The 16,457-nt window shown below is 46.6% G+C and overlaps 1 protein-coding gene across 6 annotated transcripts in view; it reads right to left on the bottom strand.

The window, feature by feature from the left end:
• AFF3 (ALF transcription elongation factor 3) overlaps positions 1–16,457 on the bottom strand; it is a 493,384-nt gene that overhangs the window by 100,616 nt on the left and 376,311 nt on the right. For all 6 annotated transcript variants that reach the window (XR_010378788.1, XR_010378787.1, XM_064481854.1 and 3 more), the window contains one exon: positions 7,232–7,272. Coding sequence is in view for 4 of the 6 variants with exons in the window: in XM_064481854.1 (XP_064337924.1) it covers positions 7,232–7,272 (41 nt within the window). In the remaining 2 variants the exon portion in view is untranslated. The remainder of the gene's footprint in view (positions 1–7,231; positions 7,273–16,457) is intronic.

Here is a 16,457-nt window from a genome sequence, read left to right as displayed (position 1 = left end):
TGAGGAAGTCATTACTGAGCAGACATTCTGTCTGCAGAACCACCTAATATTCACGATGTGGTTCCTGTCCTCCGTCTGTTACTGAGACCAGACATACAAACATAAAGTGAGCAGAGGGCAGAAGCCGGTCTATGCCAGCAACTCCAAGAGGTGCTGATGGAATAGGACGGTGGGAGTTGGGTAAGTGAGTTACTGAAGGTTTTTTCCTGGAAGATGAGGCTTGATTACATGTTTGAAGGAAGCGCTGCGAAGTAAGACTGGCTCCCCATGCCCGCTGCGCTGGCAGCCCTGGAGAGCTGGCTCCCAGACACCTCCCCCTGCAGATGCCCACGGCCTGGCAGAGCAAAGGGCCTGCTGCCCCCCGTGTACCAGCCTCGCCTCGCTCAGGGCATTCTGTCTGCAGAGAAGGCCGTCCTCCCTTCACTCTTGGGTCACCTGACGCCCTGTCCTTCACAAGACACTTCAAATGCCCCCTCCCCACCCCCCTTCCTTGTGCTCTGACAGGACATGGGTTCTCCCTGCATCTCTCCAGGAACATTTATGGCTTTACAACTCGATGGGGTGGGCGGATGTCCCTGAAGCTGCTGAAAGCGTCAGCTGGAGTCAGAGAGACCACGCCATGGCTTTACAGCCAGACTGTGGGTCTGGGTTTCTGGGACCCAGCTTCACTAGGACTTAAGGGAGGGCACTGGAAAATAAAATGAAATAAAGCTTCACTGAAAATATCACCCCTCTAAGGCCCTGCTGTTGAATTCCTCCTTCCTGGCCGACATGGTTAGCATGAGGAGTAATGGTAAGTCATGCATATGAAATGCCTGGCGTAGCATCTATGCACGACGGCTGGACCAACAGGACCCACGACTGCACAAGTGCACGTCGACATTTAATACACACAGTAGTTAATGTGCATGCCTAAGTTTCCGCCCCCACCCTGTAAGCTCCTGGAGAGTGGGGTGAATGGGTGATGCACTTCCCTGCCTCCCACAGAGACCGACACGAAGCCTTACTCACTGCAGGGGCGCTGAACTGTAAATATGAATCGAATGAAGGAAGAAAAGAAACATGAGTAACTGGTGGAAGTAAGAAGGGAGAGCATCTCAAGTCACGTCAATAGGAGGAGGCACAGCACTGAGGAGCGGAGCGCACAGGCGGAGACACGGAGCAGCCCGAGGTCGCCTCCGTGCAGGAAACCTCTCTCTGGCATCATACGGTTCTCACCTGATCACTGATTTCTAATTTAATTTCGCTCTAATTTAATTGCACTGGATGATTTCAATTTTTAAAAATTTTTTGGAGACTTTTTACCTACTTTTGGATGACTTTTTTTTTTTAAACCCATTCAATTTCCCCCCTTCTCTATCTGTGTGGCAGTTAATAGCTTTTCTCAATTCTGCAGCATCTCACAGGCATGGACCCCCCTAGGGATGAGCCCCTGACCATCAAATTCTGCCTCCCGAGATGGTGGACAGCCAGATTCGGAAAACCGCTTTCCATTTTAAGCCCCAAACTGCCATTGCTGGACCACAAACATGGATCCTGATTCACACATTCATTTGCTCATTGTTTTCTTCCATTCATCAAATAACTTCCTGTGTCTCCTAATTGCCAGGAACTGTACTAGGTGCTGGGGATAAGAGATGGCTGTAACAGGAAGGATTACAATTATTAGCAGAAACAAGGTATTAATACAGACTGAGTAAGCTACTTGTCAGACTGCAGGAGGCAGCGTGAGCCACGTGCATCTGACCCCACCTAAGCCTAACACTTTGTGATGGGGCCTGGAGAATTCTACTCACTGCAAGTCCGAGGACCTGGAGTCTAGTCCCAGCTCCACCATGTGCTACTTTTGTGACCCTGCATAAGTCAATCTCCCATCCCAGGCTGTTTTCTTATCTGTAGAATGGGCCCTTTCTCTCTCACAAAATGAGATGGTCAATGGAATAGGGATGTTAAACACTAACGCTCTTTAAAAAAGTTCTCTTTACATGGCAGACCAAAAAGGTTTCAGCATAAGAAACCCCTGCATGGAAGGGGCTGGAGACCGCTGTGGGTCTGGGGGTGGGGGCTGATACACGCCCTCCCGCCACCTTGTCGTCTTCCAAGTTGGAAATTTGAAATTTTCTTAAAAGTCCCCCAAGCCTCCTTTTTGGACCCTTAGAGAAGAGGCCATTAGCAGTGCCTGGCAACTTGACTTTCCTCTCAGGACTTTAGGGACATCATGTAAAATGGGCCTGGGATAGTTCCCCATTGGGGCTGGCGGCCATCCCCCACACGCTCCCTCTGCTTGGCTGAAGCTGGTCTCCTTGGCAGTGAGCCAGGAAGATGAGGCTGAATGCAAGGCCCCCACTCTGCCTTCAGATGCCTGCCCTGCCCTCCCTGCTTGCCCTGGGGCCGCTTCCAGGTGCAGACCAGACTCACGCAGAAGTGACCCCTTCATTTTAGATGATCCCTCGCTTACTTAATTTCATTCTGTTCTCCCAAATGGGAAGAGGAGATGTGATGGGTGAGATTGAACAGAGAAGGGCAAGATCCAGGGCAGCAAATGCACGCGGCTAACGAGGCCTTGCTCTCTGCAAAGCCAGCACCTTGGACAGGGCGGCCACGTGCGTAGGTGCGCGGCTGCTTATGGTCCCTGCACACCTGCACCAGCCCAGCGCCCACTGTGCAAGCAGGACACGTTCAATAAAGACTCGTGGCCCAAACGAATAAATCAATGGCAGTTGTTTGGATTCCAATATAAATGGATCTTGGACCTGAGATATTGCCAGATGGGCAGACAGGTTACAGTCTACTGATGCATCTCAGAGGCTATAAAAATGTGGCCATTTCTGGAGTCGCAGGCCGACATTTCAGAAGATGATTATATGCACAATTTAACCACACGGCCATTTGTGCCCTCCCAGCGCCATCGCTTCAAAAACTGTTTTCACGTTGGCGTCCTTGCTCCTTCCCCCTCTCTCTTTTTTTTTTTAAAGTCAAGCAAAAATTTTTTTTCTTCCCAGTTTCTCATCTTTCTAGCTGCATGTGATTTATTCATACGAAATTATGCTCCATTTTTATAAAACCCAAGTTACTGCAAATGATGCTTGAGGTTTCACAGAAAATATTAATTCCTGATCTGCGGCTATAAAGCATCCCTGCTCGCTCGGCAGCAGCTCTGTGGCTCTGAGACAGATGGAAGCGGTCCAAGGGCATGATTAACTTCTTAGTCCTGCCAATTGCCTCGTGCTCTTCTTGCCCTGGGTTTCGAGATTGACCTCCAGCTTCTCTGCAAACATGCAGTTGCTCAGCCTGATAAATCACCTGAATCCTTTTTTTTTTTTTTGATCACAGTTATCTACTATTTACTACTTCAGAAGGGGAGTTAATGGTATTCAGAGGCACTTCAGATGCGGCGCACACATCCTCCTTTCTCCAAAAGGCACTTTGCATATTCTCCATGTTACCGGTGAGGCGGCAGCTCTCAGAGCAGCGTCTATACCAGAGGCGTGCCTTTAGAAATGACCCTCAAGTCCATTTATCCCAGTTCCCCTCGGCCTCTCTCTACCCCATCCACTACCATGACCCGCACAAAGAAGAGACGCTCGAGAGGCACCTTATCAGGAGTGAATAAGTAAGAAGGATCGTGCGTCTCTGCAAATTGAGGTTTTCTTGTCATTGGTTTGATTTACTTGTTGAAAATGTGGCCACCTCTTCCTGCCCTAGTCTCGGGGCTTCTTCATTATTTGGGGCATCGGCAGGCCCCTGGTCAGCCAGCTGCCTCTCCATGGCATAAAACAGACAGATGAAGAACTCTCCAGCCAGCGGTAGAAAGGAACAAAGCCCACGCCATCCCACCTTCCCACACCCTAGCCATCAGTGCAGGTGGCATGCGTTAGCTGGGCCAAAGCCCACCTGAACCTCACTGCTGTGATCCAATTTGGACCAGTGGAGTGCTTGGGCTACTGGGGTGAACCGTAAATGAAGCCCATCGCTCTGACAAAACCAAACAAGGCAAAAGGTTTCCTTTGGGAGGGACCCTAGATGCTCTGTAAATTTTGGTAATGGACAGAGCATAGCTTTAATTTATCAAGACTGTGTATTGATTCCTGAGGACTCACAGAACTTTCAAGCATTCTGTTTTAACTGCTGGATACTGGGTTTCTGCTCAAATGCCTCTGAAAACCAGGACACCGGAGCAAAGAAAAGATAGGCAAGGCTGCCCTTTGGGAGACACTTGGATATTCTCTTCTCCCTGCCACACCACAGGGATGAGCCTTCTACCTGCCCTTAGAAAGGACAGGGAAAGGCTACCCCCTTTCACTGTACCGAGTCTCATTAGGTCAGGTCCTCAAGCCTTGAAGGTCGGCTTTCTTAGGGGACGCTGAGGCCAACTGGCTTCCCACAGTGTAACTCACGTCCCCTGGCAACCAAGTCCTGTCTCATCATCTGGAGGCAAAACAGCTGTCCTCCTGGATCAAACCTCCCATGTTCACCAGGTGCTCAGGGGTTACAAGGCTCCACGGAAGTGACACGGACCCACGGAGGAGCAAGCCAGCAGGTCCCTGAGGCCGGGAGCCTGCGGGGGCATGGCTCGAGCCAGCATGGGCTTCTGTCCAACTCCAGAATTGCAGAACTCAGGAAGCAACTTTTAAAGCCTGAAAAGTGCTCTTTCTCTTTCTAGGACAAAACCAAAAGTGTTGCCTACTCAGTGTGGAATTTTACATCAACAGCTGGTCACGGGCTGAATGAAACAGCACAGGAAACCGGCATAGTTTGTGTAAATGAATGTATAATGGATTAACACCAGGCTGTAAGTAGTGGAGATATTGGGGTGAGAGATATTGGGGTGAGAGCCCCACCTTGGGCAGGTCACACCCCGGTGGGGAGGGCTCAGTTTTACTCAATTCCATTCCCACCCTGAGGTGGCTCCTCTGACGGACAGACCTTTAGGTAAGTCATGCAGTGATCTGACCCAGATTTACATTCATCACTTTCTAGAAAAGACTGGTTTATTCAACAGAATAAATGATGCAATAGAAAATGACAGCTGTCATGCGTGCGCTAGTGTTCTCTAATTTAAGAACCTAGAAAATATGAATCCAATTAGTTCAGTAGGTGTTACAAGTCCTTCTTCAGAAGAAGGGCTTTCTATTGTATCTCCAAACAATTACAGACGTTCTCACTCAGGGAAATACTCGTGTGGCCCTGGATTCGTGGAAAACAGAACAGGAAAGGCACAGAGAAGAGGCTTTACACAAGCTGTGTGGCTGGAATGGTAGACAAAATCAGCTCTTTACTTTGGAATGCACTGAGTTCCTCCCATTTTGAACACAAAATTGTTAGATTTAGAGGGAAATGCTCCGATACATTTGAAGACAGACAGATTCATAAGCAGAGCAGGGACAATGGGACCCTCTGTTTCCGTTTCTAGGGAACGCACGCTTTTTCCCCCCACAGTATCTTCACTTAGCAGTGATACAAAACAGGGGCTAAGATACTAACAGTCAATGGATTGTGGGGCTTCAGGAGGGGTTTTCGAGAGAATATCAGAAAATGTCAGAGGGAATAGCGCTGCTCATCATGAAAATCCATGCACATTTTTACCCAGGACAGAGTCATGCATCTTTTGGGGAGAAGCCTTAGAATATACCAGTCCTAGTTTCTGATGACTTGTCTTTGTATCTGCAACCATGTCATTCAAGGGAGTCCATGTTTTTTAAAAATAGATTTTGATTCATTCTACCAAAGGTCAGAAAGACATTTTGTGTCTTTGTATGTAGCTTTACTGAAATATAATTTACATATTGTAAAGTTCACCCATTCAAAGCATGCAATTCAATTGTTTTTAGTCTATTTACCCAGTTGGGAAACTATCACCATAATCTAATTTTACACCCTTTTCCTCACCCCAAAAAGAAACCTTGTAACTACTGGCCATGGCATCATACTGTAAACTGAGGGCTTTCTCTTGCTTTTCAATGCATTTTGTTGAAGGAATCACTTACTGAAGAAGAAAAGTCAAAGGGAAAAAAGAAATGTGCAGACGAAAGGAATTAATGTGTCAGATTTTAAGTGTGTTTTGATCTAGACTCTTCCTCCTCCTCCCCACAGGCTCAGACGCAGTGGAACAGTTATCAGCTTTCGTGAAACCCCCAGAAGCAATCCCGGAAGATCACATGGCAGCCACTCTTTGAGCCCACAGGCTTGTGTGGTTGTCATGGGGAAGGCTTTTCAATGGAGATAAAAACACCCGGGCTCAGCCTGCCACCATAGAGAAAACGCTTTTCACCCATGTGCATGGGTAATTCGCCTAAGTGACAGGTTTTACCTTGGAGGAGCACTGAACTGAGCTGGTTTACACAGTCAATTATTGCTCATTCCACAAAAAAAGAACTGGGGAGGAAGGGGCGGGGGGTGACGGTTACCCGACAACGCCGAGGCGCCTGCCAGCCAGCCGAGGGGAGCACTTCCCCCAGCTGCTTCTAACAACGATAAGAACCTCACTTGCGGAGAGAAACAGGCTTCATCATTACCTCCTGATGGTTCTTTAAAACACATACACACACACACACACTTCTGGCAAATGAGAAATCGAAAACCAACCCAAACCAAGAAACGATCTGGTCTATTCTAGAAATAAACTCTATATATACCCATTCAACTGTCTTTACACAGCCCTATAGGCAAAGCAAGAGGTGAAAAACAGCTGGAGTATATTTACTGATTAGAATTACACATCTCATCCAATGACAAGAGTCAGAAAAAGCCAAGCCAGAGCAAGGAATAAAAAGCCAGGCACGCAGGACCATGAATTGGGTGACGCGCAGAAAAGTATTTCAAGAGAGAATCTCATCCAAAGACAGATCGCTCTCGGTGAAATGATACGGAAGAAGTCTGAAGAAAACACCTCAGAATAAATGAAGTACTTATGGCTGAAAAATGAGCTTAGATCTCAACCAATTCCAAAGTTCAGAATTTACTGCACCATTCAGGACTTGCCCTCCAAGTTTCTTGTCTCCTGTTTCATTATACAACGAGGGACTCTTCATACTTTCTATGAAATACAACAAGGCGATTTTTGCAGTAATAAACTCCACACATGCATGACAAATCGAAGCATGCAAAATGTTTAACATCCCAGTTTCCAGATACTTTAGGGACAAAATCCGATTATGAATTATATGCCACGATAAATAGGGCTCAATGTTTCATAAAGCAATTTATAGTTCATAAAAATGACAAAATGTACCTGTCAGACAGAGCGTGGAGAGCCGTTCTCTGGGCTGCCTGCTGGAAGAAAGGGCAGAGATGTTTATTTAATATTCTGACTTTTAAATTACACGCTCAATCAATACTTAAAAAAACTCCGTGTCACACACATTTTTGCCAGGTGGCCAAATATTAAACTACCAGTAACACAGAAGAGAACCCTGTCTTGGTGGGAAATGAACACTTAACCTAACCGAACTTAACTGAAGACTTCACCGAAGCCCTCGCTATGCATGCCTGCCACCAGGTGGCGAGCTTGGGGCAGCTGGACATACTCCACAGGTGAGGTTGGCCAGGTCTCAGGAGACCCGGCACACATCAGAGCTATTTCATTTTTACTTCCTGAAATTCATTCTTTATTCTACCATTGCAAGAAAAAAAAGATCTGTTTTGGTTTCTTTGCAGTTTCTTTCTCATTGAAGGTGTAATTTTGGACCCAATTTTCAGATTTATTGAAAAAGCCATCACAACTGGATATTAGAACATTGAGTGAAGATGATATGATCCTATGAGACGGTTGATACGTTGTAGACATAGTAACATAATTTTGGAAACGTTTTTAAGTCCTTTGGAGGTTCACATTGAAACATTTATGAATACAATTACACGATGTTGGCATGTGCCTTAAAATAACAGTGGGAGGAAAGGGAGAGTGGGTGGGCATATAAATGAAACAAGATGGCCTTGGATTGATTAACTGTTGAAGTTGGGTAACGAGCACATTGGGGGGAATCTTAAAGTATTCTAGAAATTTTTATATGTCTTGGAAGTTTTCCATATACAAAAACTAAAAGGTAAAAAGGAAACTAAGGAGGTCTCCATTGCTCCCTGCTTTGCACTCACTTCCCTTTGATCTGCCTGGTTTTTACCCATTTGTCTTCCACCACTGGGCACGGTGAAGCTCTGGAAGGCGGAGGACACACTCTGTTCTCTGACTGAGAAGTCGTAATTGGGAGCATGGCCTCCAAGACCAAGGCTCACTCAGGGCGCATCAGGAGTTAAGGTGTGCACGCAGTCCACCCCCACCTAGTACATGGCACGTGTCAAGTTGACAGTTTACCAGGGACACCAACGTTTCCCACGCTATTCCTCATCACAGGTAGGTAGTGGATGAAATAGAATCTTCAGATTAGGGGAAAAAAATGACACATCAGAACCATCAGCCCCATTACAGAAGTGAAATACACCCTTGGTGATAGTTGCATATCCTTGGATCTGGCAGGCAGACTAACGCCTACTGAATTCTTGCTACTTAGAGATGATTGCCCTGGGCTCTCGGAGGGACAAAAGCAAGAGCTGAAGGAGTGATCACTGTCCTGGAAGAGCTGAGTGCCTAGGTAGGGATCAGAATACAGGTTCCGGGATGACTCGCAGACATTTACAAGATAACATGCAAATAAGCAGAAGGTAGAGCAGGGCTGGGAAGGTGCAGAGGTGAGTGGTGACTAGAGGCTGGGGGATCGGCAGCTTCTCAGACAGTGTCTGGAACTGTGAGCAGGTGCTCTGAAAATATCCACATGTAAACGTGACTGGGTGAATCACCGAGGGAATCCTTTGTACTGAAATTTTAGCAAAACTTGAAAGACAAAGAGGGATGTGGTCAGGCTGGAAGAGGCGCTCATAGTACTGCACCAGACGGTGGTGCAAGGGCCTGTCCCAGCCACTGGTGGTGGTTCCCACCTGGGGCAACCAGACCCCAACCCCAGAGGGGTCTGGAATTGAGTGGGGGTGTGTGTCTGGCCCCATGGAGGCTAACACCTTTCAAAGGTCTGGAAGGGCCCTCGTACAATGAGGAACTGTCCCCTTAAAATGACAAAGGTGTCTCTGTGGAGACGCTAAGCCAAGGAGGAATGTGAAGGAAGATGGGAAGGAAGTAACACCGGGAACACTGGCTCCCGGACCTGGCCCAGAGAACTGAGAATGAATGAATGAGAGGAACTTAGATAATTCCACAAGTGACCTCACCACAGTGACTTAGGGAAAAACAGAACATCTGTTGAACTGGGAATAGACAGTCTTAAGTTCTGGGATAGGTCCTGCCTTTCATTAATATTATGGACCTCGAGTCTGGCTCTCAGCCCGGGTCTCAGTTTCCAAACTACCCTCTCCTTCCCCGAATGGATGCTGAGAGAGCCAGTCAAGGGGCGGCTGCCCCCTCCTGCTTCCTTGGATTCCAGAGAATGAAGGCCCAAGTGTCCTGGCATTCTAGTGACACCTGATTAGTTTGAGACAGGAAAGAGGGATATCTACTGTGCTCTCTCCTGACGGGGACACAGGCGAGAGTCGAAGGAGGCGAGGGGGAAGAGGTGAGAGACCAGAGGAAGACCTAGAGACGAGGCAGCCACTCGGATACTCAGAGGACAGCACACCCCCTTCTCTCTCCTCTCACTCCTTTCTCCCTCAAGGGCCACCCAGGAGCCTGTTCACAAAATGCACCCAGCCGGTGATGAAGCAGCCGTCGTAGTGCCCAGATCTGTCCCCTAAAGGGTTCTCCTGTCATTCAGCAAGATGGCTTTCATTTCGGCAGTGACCCCCGAAAAGAACTTCACTCTCTACTCCTGACTCTGTTTGGCTAAATATACAAAAAGTACCGTGAACTCCCGAGAGGAAAGATGGTGCGTGTTATCAGGACAGCTTCTTTACATCATCTCAGCAGGAGGCACTGGAGATGGACTCCTAGTGGAATAACAAAACTCACAGGAGATATGACTAAAAGTTCAACAGAAATCTCTAACGTGGCATCTGAATTTTCCCCCAGCCACGGGTGTCAATTTTTAAAAAGTCTATTGATTCTCTTCTCTCCTGCCTCAAATACTTCCCGCTGACTTTCGTGATAAGGAAACACAGCGCTGTTGATGTGCAGTCTGTAAGAAAATGATTGAAGAAGAGAAAGCAAAGCAAAACAAACCCAAAACAAGGAGCTCAGATGCCTGACCATCACTAGAATGCCTATAAATTGAGGCACCCTAGGTACCTGCTGAGAACAGCTCCACAGGACTGATGCTGGCTGAGCTGGAAGTGGGGAGCAGGGGCTGCTTTCCTTTAGCAGATGGACATGATCTGGGGACCAAGGGGTCCTTCTGGGCTTAGACATCATACATCTAACCAGTCGCCAAGCAATGTCTTTCTGTGACCCTCCCTCTTCAGTCTGTCCACACGATGCACGTGACCATGCACTCAACACCCAGGCTCCTTGGCACCACTATTTTTAATGCCTGCTTCTGATTGTGCTATTTAATTTGCAGTAATCCTGCATCATTAAAAACTTTACAGAGGATGGCTCATCATTCAGGAGGAAAGGAGAGAGTATGTTACATATTTTAAATAATTCCTTAAGAAAGAAAAGTTTATTTAGGGCATGAAAATTGTATGTTATATACCAAAGCAAAGACCACCAAATTCTTTTTTACTGGCTCCTCTCTTAAAATAAACTTTGGGTGCTGTACACTTTTATTTTACTGTTGGAAAATAATAAACATTGGAATTAAATAACAGAGAAAAAAATTACTTAGGTGACTCATGATTGAAGACTGAAAAACTACTCCAGCAAACTAGATGAATTGCCCAATTTTCCTTCTTTCAAGAGTTGTATGTTACAGCAACCGTATTTTTCTCTTCCTAAATCATCTCCTCTTGTAACTTTCCTTTCACTCAGTTCTCAGCAAAATAGGATGAGAGGGTTAAGAGAATGCGTCATGGATCTCCCTGAGTTCATTACTCATTCATGAATGACTGAAGCATAAGTCTGGGAGACAAAACAAGTTTTCTGCCCGGAATAATCATTTTCCCGGTTCTCTTCGAGAGATGACATCTTTTCTCTGCCTTTATTATAGCGAGCTGGGTGCTCGGGAACATAATCAGCAGACCTGCAGGTTTCAGTGTTTGCTAAATGAATTACCAGTCACAATCTGTTACTGAGGGGAAATCAGAAAGGAAATTAAGTGCCCTCACTGTAATTGGGTTGAGTGCAGCACAGGTTCGTGGATACATGAGAGGGGAGAAAACAGAGGGAAGAGGCTGAAATTCAGAGGGCTTCCAGCATGACCCAGCTTCTTTCTTTCTTGATAGAAACAGATCTACCACGTGGACAGCTCCATAAAGCAAGCTGCTGATGTCTTTGTTACGTCCAGGGACTGGGCTTGGCATGGGTGACAGTCAAAATGGAGAAAGCACTGGCCACATTGTACTCAGAGTCTAGACATGAGCCAGACGTGAAAAGCTAAACAGGACAAGCATTCTCGATCACAGGGCTAAGACGGGAGAGGACAGGTGCTCTGAAACAGAGTGTGCGGGGACCTCGTTTGGCTCAGTTAAGGAGTCACAAAGCCGCCACCTAGTGGGTAAAGAACAGTTCTTGAATGAGAGGGATGCAGAAGGGCCCCAGGCGGGGAAACAGGCAGGTCTAGATCCCTGTTCAGTTGAGGAACAAGAGGGTTACTGGTGGGGAGCTCAGTGAGGGCTGGGGACAGTGGCAGGTCCCAAGGGCTTTGGAGGTCAAGTTGAGGATAATGGGCATTACCCACAGGACAATAGGAAGTCATTGAAAGGTTTACATTAGGGGAAGCTGGGCGAAGGATATATAGGACCTGCTTCTACATTCTTCACAACTTCCAGTGAGTCTATAACTGAAAAGCAAAAGAGTAGGGAGTGATGCAATAGGAACCACATTTTTCAAAAACCCCTCTGGCTTTTGTGCAGTGAATGGATTTGGGCAGGAAGGGACAAGTTGACGGTTACTTGGTCATCCAGGCAAGAGAAGTGCGTGGTAACAGTGGGGGCGGAGAGACTTGGTGTTCCATCTTGGATGTGCAGTTGAAGGAACCCGTGAATGTGAGAGGCTGGGCAAGGCTCAGGAACGAGTTCCAGGTTCCCGGCTTGAGTACCTGGCCTGAGAGCCACTGATGGGGACAGTCAAGTTGGGTGTAGGAACAGGACAAAGGCAGAGTTTAAGTGTGGGCACGTGATGTTCAAGTTGCTTACGGGACGTCAAGTGGAGATGTTGGTTGGACCGTTGGATTACGTGAGACTTAATCTAATACCGATTAAGTACAAAACATCAAGATACTTTTGGCAAATGACAGTCATAAGAAGGAGATATATGGCTTGATTTTCTAGATCTACATTTTGCTATTGTCCTAAAAGAAGGAGATTTATGATCTGGCTGGTTAGATGCACCTTCACCCCTGCACTTCACGTGTGAGTAACCTCCGTCTCGGCCACCTCATGGTTGGGTGATTTACTACACTGGAGGCACCACTGCAGTAGTGATGGGAATCCCGTTGCTTCCCCTGTGTTAGGACAGGGTCTCCACTTTCAATTACTTGAATACATGCTATCACAATTCATCCTAGTTCATTTGGGTTTTGCTGTTATTGAAGCTGGCTGTGGCATTTAGATGGAATCACATGTCTTTAGAGGAATTCTGGCTGGTAAAGCTTTAACTCTCTTCCTGGCCATTCTGCTTCAAGTTGAGACTTGTATTTATTAATTTATTTCACTGTTTAATTTCTTTCTACATCTACTCGCACATTTTACATTTCATCAACTTCACTTTAACGCTGCTGTTTTTCATTTTGGTCCTAACTAGGTGATGAGTGTCCTAACTTTTTAAGTTGTGAGCCTCCATTTGCTGTTTTCCAGCCCTTTTAAGCAATAATTGCAAGACAAAGGAAAGAGTCTTACTCTGGTCTTTTTTTTTTTTTTTAAATCCTCAATAACAATGAGAACTTTGCATTCTCAGATTCCTAGAAGTGCTGTCTAGGAAGCATTTTGTTCACTGGACTTTGACCTTATCTTCTTCTCTGCAGGGGTCTGGTAGAGTCAGGGATGACAATATAATTTATCATCCAAATAAGAACAGTTTTGAGAGAAAAAGGGGATGCTAACCAGGTGGAATCAGGGACAACAAGAGAAAACCGTGCTTTTGGGGGCATGCTGGGTGGCCACTCTAATAAAGATGACTCTGAGCAAATATAAATAAGATCGGGATGAGAGGATAGGATTTCAGGGGCTGAGGAACTTGCCAATAAAGAAAGCAAACAGCTGAACGGGGTCAGCTGTGGACAAATCACTCCAACTCTCGGTGTCTCTTTTAAGTCAAGCCAATGATTCTCCCGTCCTTTGTCCGACTCATCCTCTCTTTGTTTAGGGTCTGCCTACAACCCGAGGTCCTGCTCATCCTTTTTACTAAGCGCACATTGACTGTTCACCCTCTGTGCTCTGAGCTCCTGATCTAGAATATGGGTTAGCACTGGGGTCTCTCCTCTCCTGGGGAGTCCGCCATCTGCTACATGGGAATTTTAGTCTTGGCTAAAATTCAAGTTTTTTGATCACTGAAGGCAGTGACCCAAGCTCATCCTTCCTCCACCAGAAAGAGCTTCTGGATGACTGACAGCACCTGCGGTGTGACTGGCCAGTAGGACGCGAGCAGGTAACTTCCGGTGATAACAAACACTACCATTTGCCACGGCTCCAATTTCAGAGCTCTGTTGAAATACATTTCTTTTCCTTAGCTGTATATTCTTTCTCTATTTTATTATCTTTTAAAACCAGGGTTCACTTTCCCCTTTAGACTATCTTTGACTAGTTTTTTGTTTTTTGTTTTTTTTTGTGGTTGTGGGTGGGAGAAATTAGGTTTATTTATCTAATTATTTTTTTAATGGACGGACTGGGGATTGAACCCAGGACCTCATGCATGCTAAGCACATGCTCTACCTCTGAGCTATACCCACTCCCGACTAGTTGTTTTATGTTAACTGCATTGCTTAGATCTGCATGTCTACCAGAAATTGAGAAAGAAAATAACAGACGTTTATTATCACTTATTCCATCCTGTGGGGAGTGCTGATTAAGGCTGATGATACCAGATGGTCTGCCTGGATAACACTATCTTGTAACTTGGATTCTGTGACCAACTGATTGATTTGGGGGCCTTATCTGAGGTTGGTAGTGGTCCTGATTTGGCAATTCAAGTCTTTGGAGAGAGGTTCAGAGAGGCACCCTTGTCTTCTCTGAGCATTTCCAGGACATTTTCCTGTAGGGATACACCATGGACAATGTGTGACATCTGCTGCTTCCGGGCCCTGGAGGTTGTTGCCGTCACAAACGAAAAACCTGGGGGCAGCCGCTATGACTAGGAGAAAGAAGGGAAGGTGTGGGGACAATGTGAGCAGATGCCATGGGGGCTGTCCCCTGTCCATAGTGACTGACATCGGATTCCTCCCAGGGGGCTAGGGCCCCACTGAGGGCCTGGAAGACACAAGGTACCCGGAGTGACGGTCCATATTGGCCACCATAGGGCAACATTTGGGTCAGAGTTCCCAGTGACTCCTGGAAGAGGGCTGTGTGGAGGCGGGGAGGCTGGGGTGGGGGTGGTAAGAGGTCGGTCTGAAGTGGGAGGGTGATAGTAGGAGGACCCACGGCTGTGCAGGAGGCTGTTAGTGTGTGTGTGGGGGTGGAAGTCGGCTGGGTGACCGTCAGCCCCAGGCCAGGTCCTGGGGAGCAAATTGTGCTTCAAGTATGTGGCATCACTGTCCCATGGCAAGTAGCTTCCACCTGGGCATCAGGACATTTGCTCCATAAAGGACCAGAGTTAGGTTAGACACCACCTCCTTGAGGACAAGAAGTGGGTACCAGTCACATGATTGAACCACTCCTGGTACAAGCTCTAACCAACAGCACAGAGCACATCAGGGCTTGACAAATAAAATGTCACTAGGTGATCAGGCCACAATGGTGCCTGTCCTGAACCCTGGAGGGATGATGGATTAGCCTTCATCTCATTCATTCAGTTCAGTCTCATTCCCAAAACGTTTTGTGTTGGAGGATGAGAACTCAAAATTGGCAACCAGGCTTTTAGTCTTTAATAGATTGTAAAGTTTATTCAAACATCTGTTAGTTTAATTCCAAACCAAATATTCCTTAAAAAAATTTTTTTAAGGAATGAGCAAGGCAATATTTTGCTTTTAAATAGGCATCATCCTTCAACTGCCAATTGAAGAGGATCTGACAAATCTTTGCTGAGCTGTTATTTTCTTAAAAATCAAAGCAGTACTCTCTATGAAACTGCTTCCTTGAAAGAAATTCATTTTTTTTCCTTGTGGCATTTTTCAGTAAAAGCTCCTATCAAGGTACTAAATAAGGGACTATTTTCCCATATGGGACCCTCACTGGACAGGTGGTAAATTACCAGCCTTTTCCCCCTTCTCTTTGCCTCCTTGTCCCCTCACCCCCGGCTCACTGTCTCCCCTAAAACGTCAGTTCCCCATTCTCTCCTCCTCATCTCAGTTCTAAATCTATTCTTCCATCATTAGCTCCTTGCCTTTTCTTATAAAAATCAATTTTTCTGGCTTCTTCCTGTCCTTCTCTCCTTTTATTACCTAAATAAGCCTAAAAACAGTTCAAGCAATGCAAATAAAGAAGAGGAGGAAGGTGGGGGAGAATGTTAAAGGGCACAGTTTAATAGTTTTACACTAATGCTTATTTATATTAGCATGAAATACTTTAAACTGAAGTATAATTGACTTAAGAGTATTGTGCTATTTTCTGGCTAATCCGCACTCTTGCACTTTTCTATGTGAAGAGGACCATGTCTGTGGCCCGACATTTTAGGAACCATCTGGTCTGTTTCTTAAGAAAGGTCTTGTTTCACTCAACACAACCTGTTGGCTACGGATCTGGTCAGGAAGGAACTGGAAGCACCCAGAGGCACTGAATCAGCACAAATGATTTGTTCCACGTAGAAACAAGAGGCTACTATACAGTCTCCCGAGAAATCCTGTGCTTGCGAGATAACCCACCCCACGAGGAGAAAATGTGGGAAAACACAAACACAAACAAGACTTCCCAAGTGCCCATCTGGACCAGGCACCTGAACGATGGCAGGTGAATCCTTTCCCACACGAAGGCACCCAGGCCTGGGTACGAGCGATAGCAGGGACCCCAAGGAGCATCCGCCCTTGAATGGCTACACTTCTGCAAAAGCTATTGAAGGGAAAAACCACGGAAGTCACCCAACAAAGGGCTATTGCTCTGAGTTAAATAGCAGCGTCCCCTGGAGGGAGAACTCCACTTCCTCTGCCAACCAGGAGCCCTGCCGGCAGCTGTCTCTGAGAAGAGCGCGCCTATCGAACGGGGGGGCACGGCTCTTCTTCTGCTTTCTGAACGGAGTCCGCTGCGGCGGTGCTGATGCCCACCGGTAAAAGAAA

This window comes from Camelus dromedarius, chromosome 33, assembly GCF_036321535.1.
Source record: "Camelus dromedarius isolate mCamDro1 chromosome 33, mCamDro1.pat, whole genome shotgun sequence".
Lineage (NCBI taxonomy): Eukaryota > Metazoa > Chordata > Mammalia > Artiodactyla > Camelidae > Camelus > Camelus dromedarius.
Note: the sequence above shows the minus strand (reverse complement) of the source record. Positions and strands in the feature narration are given on the sequence as shown.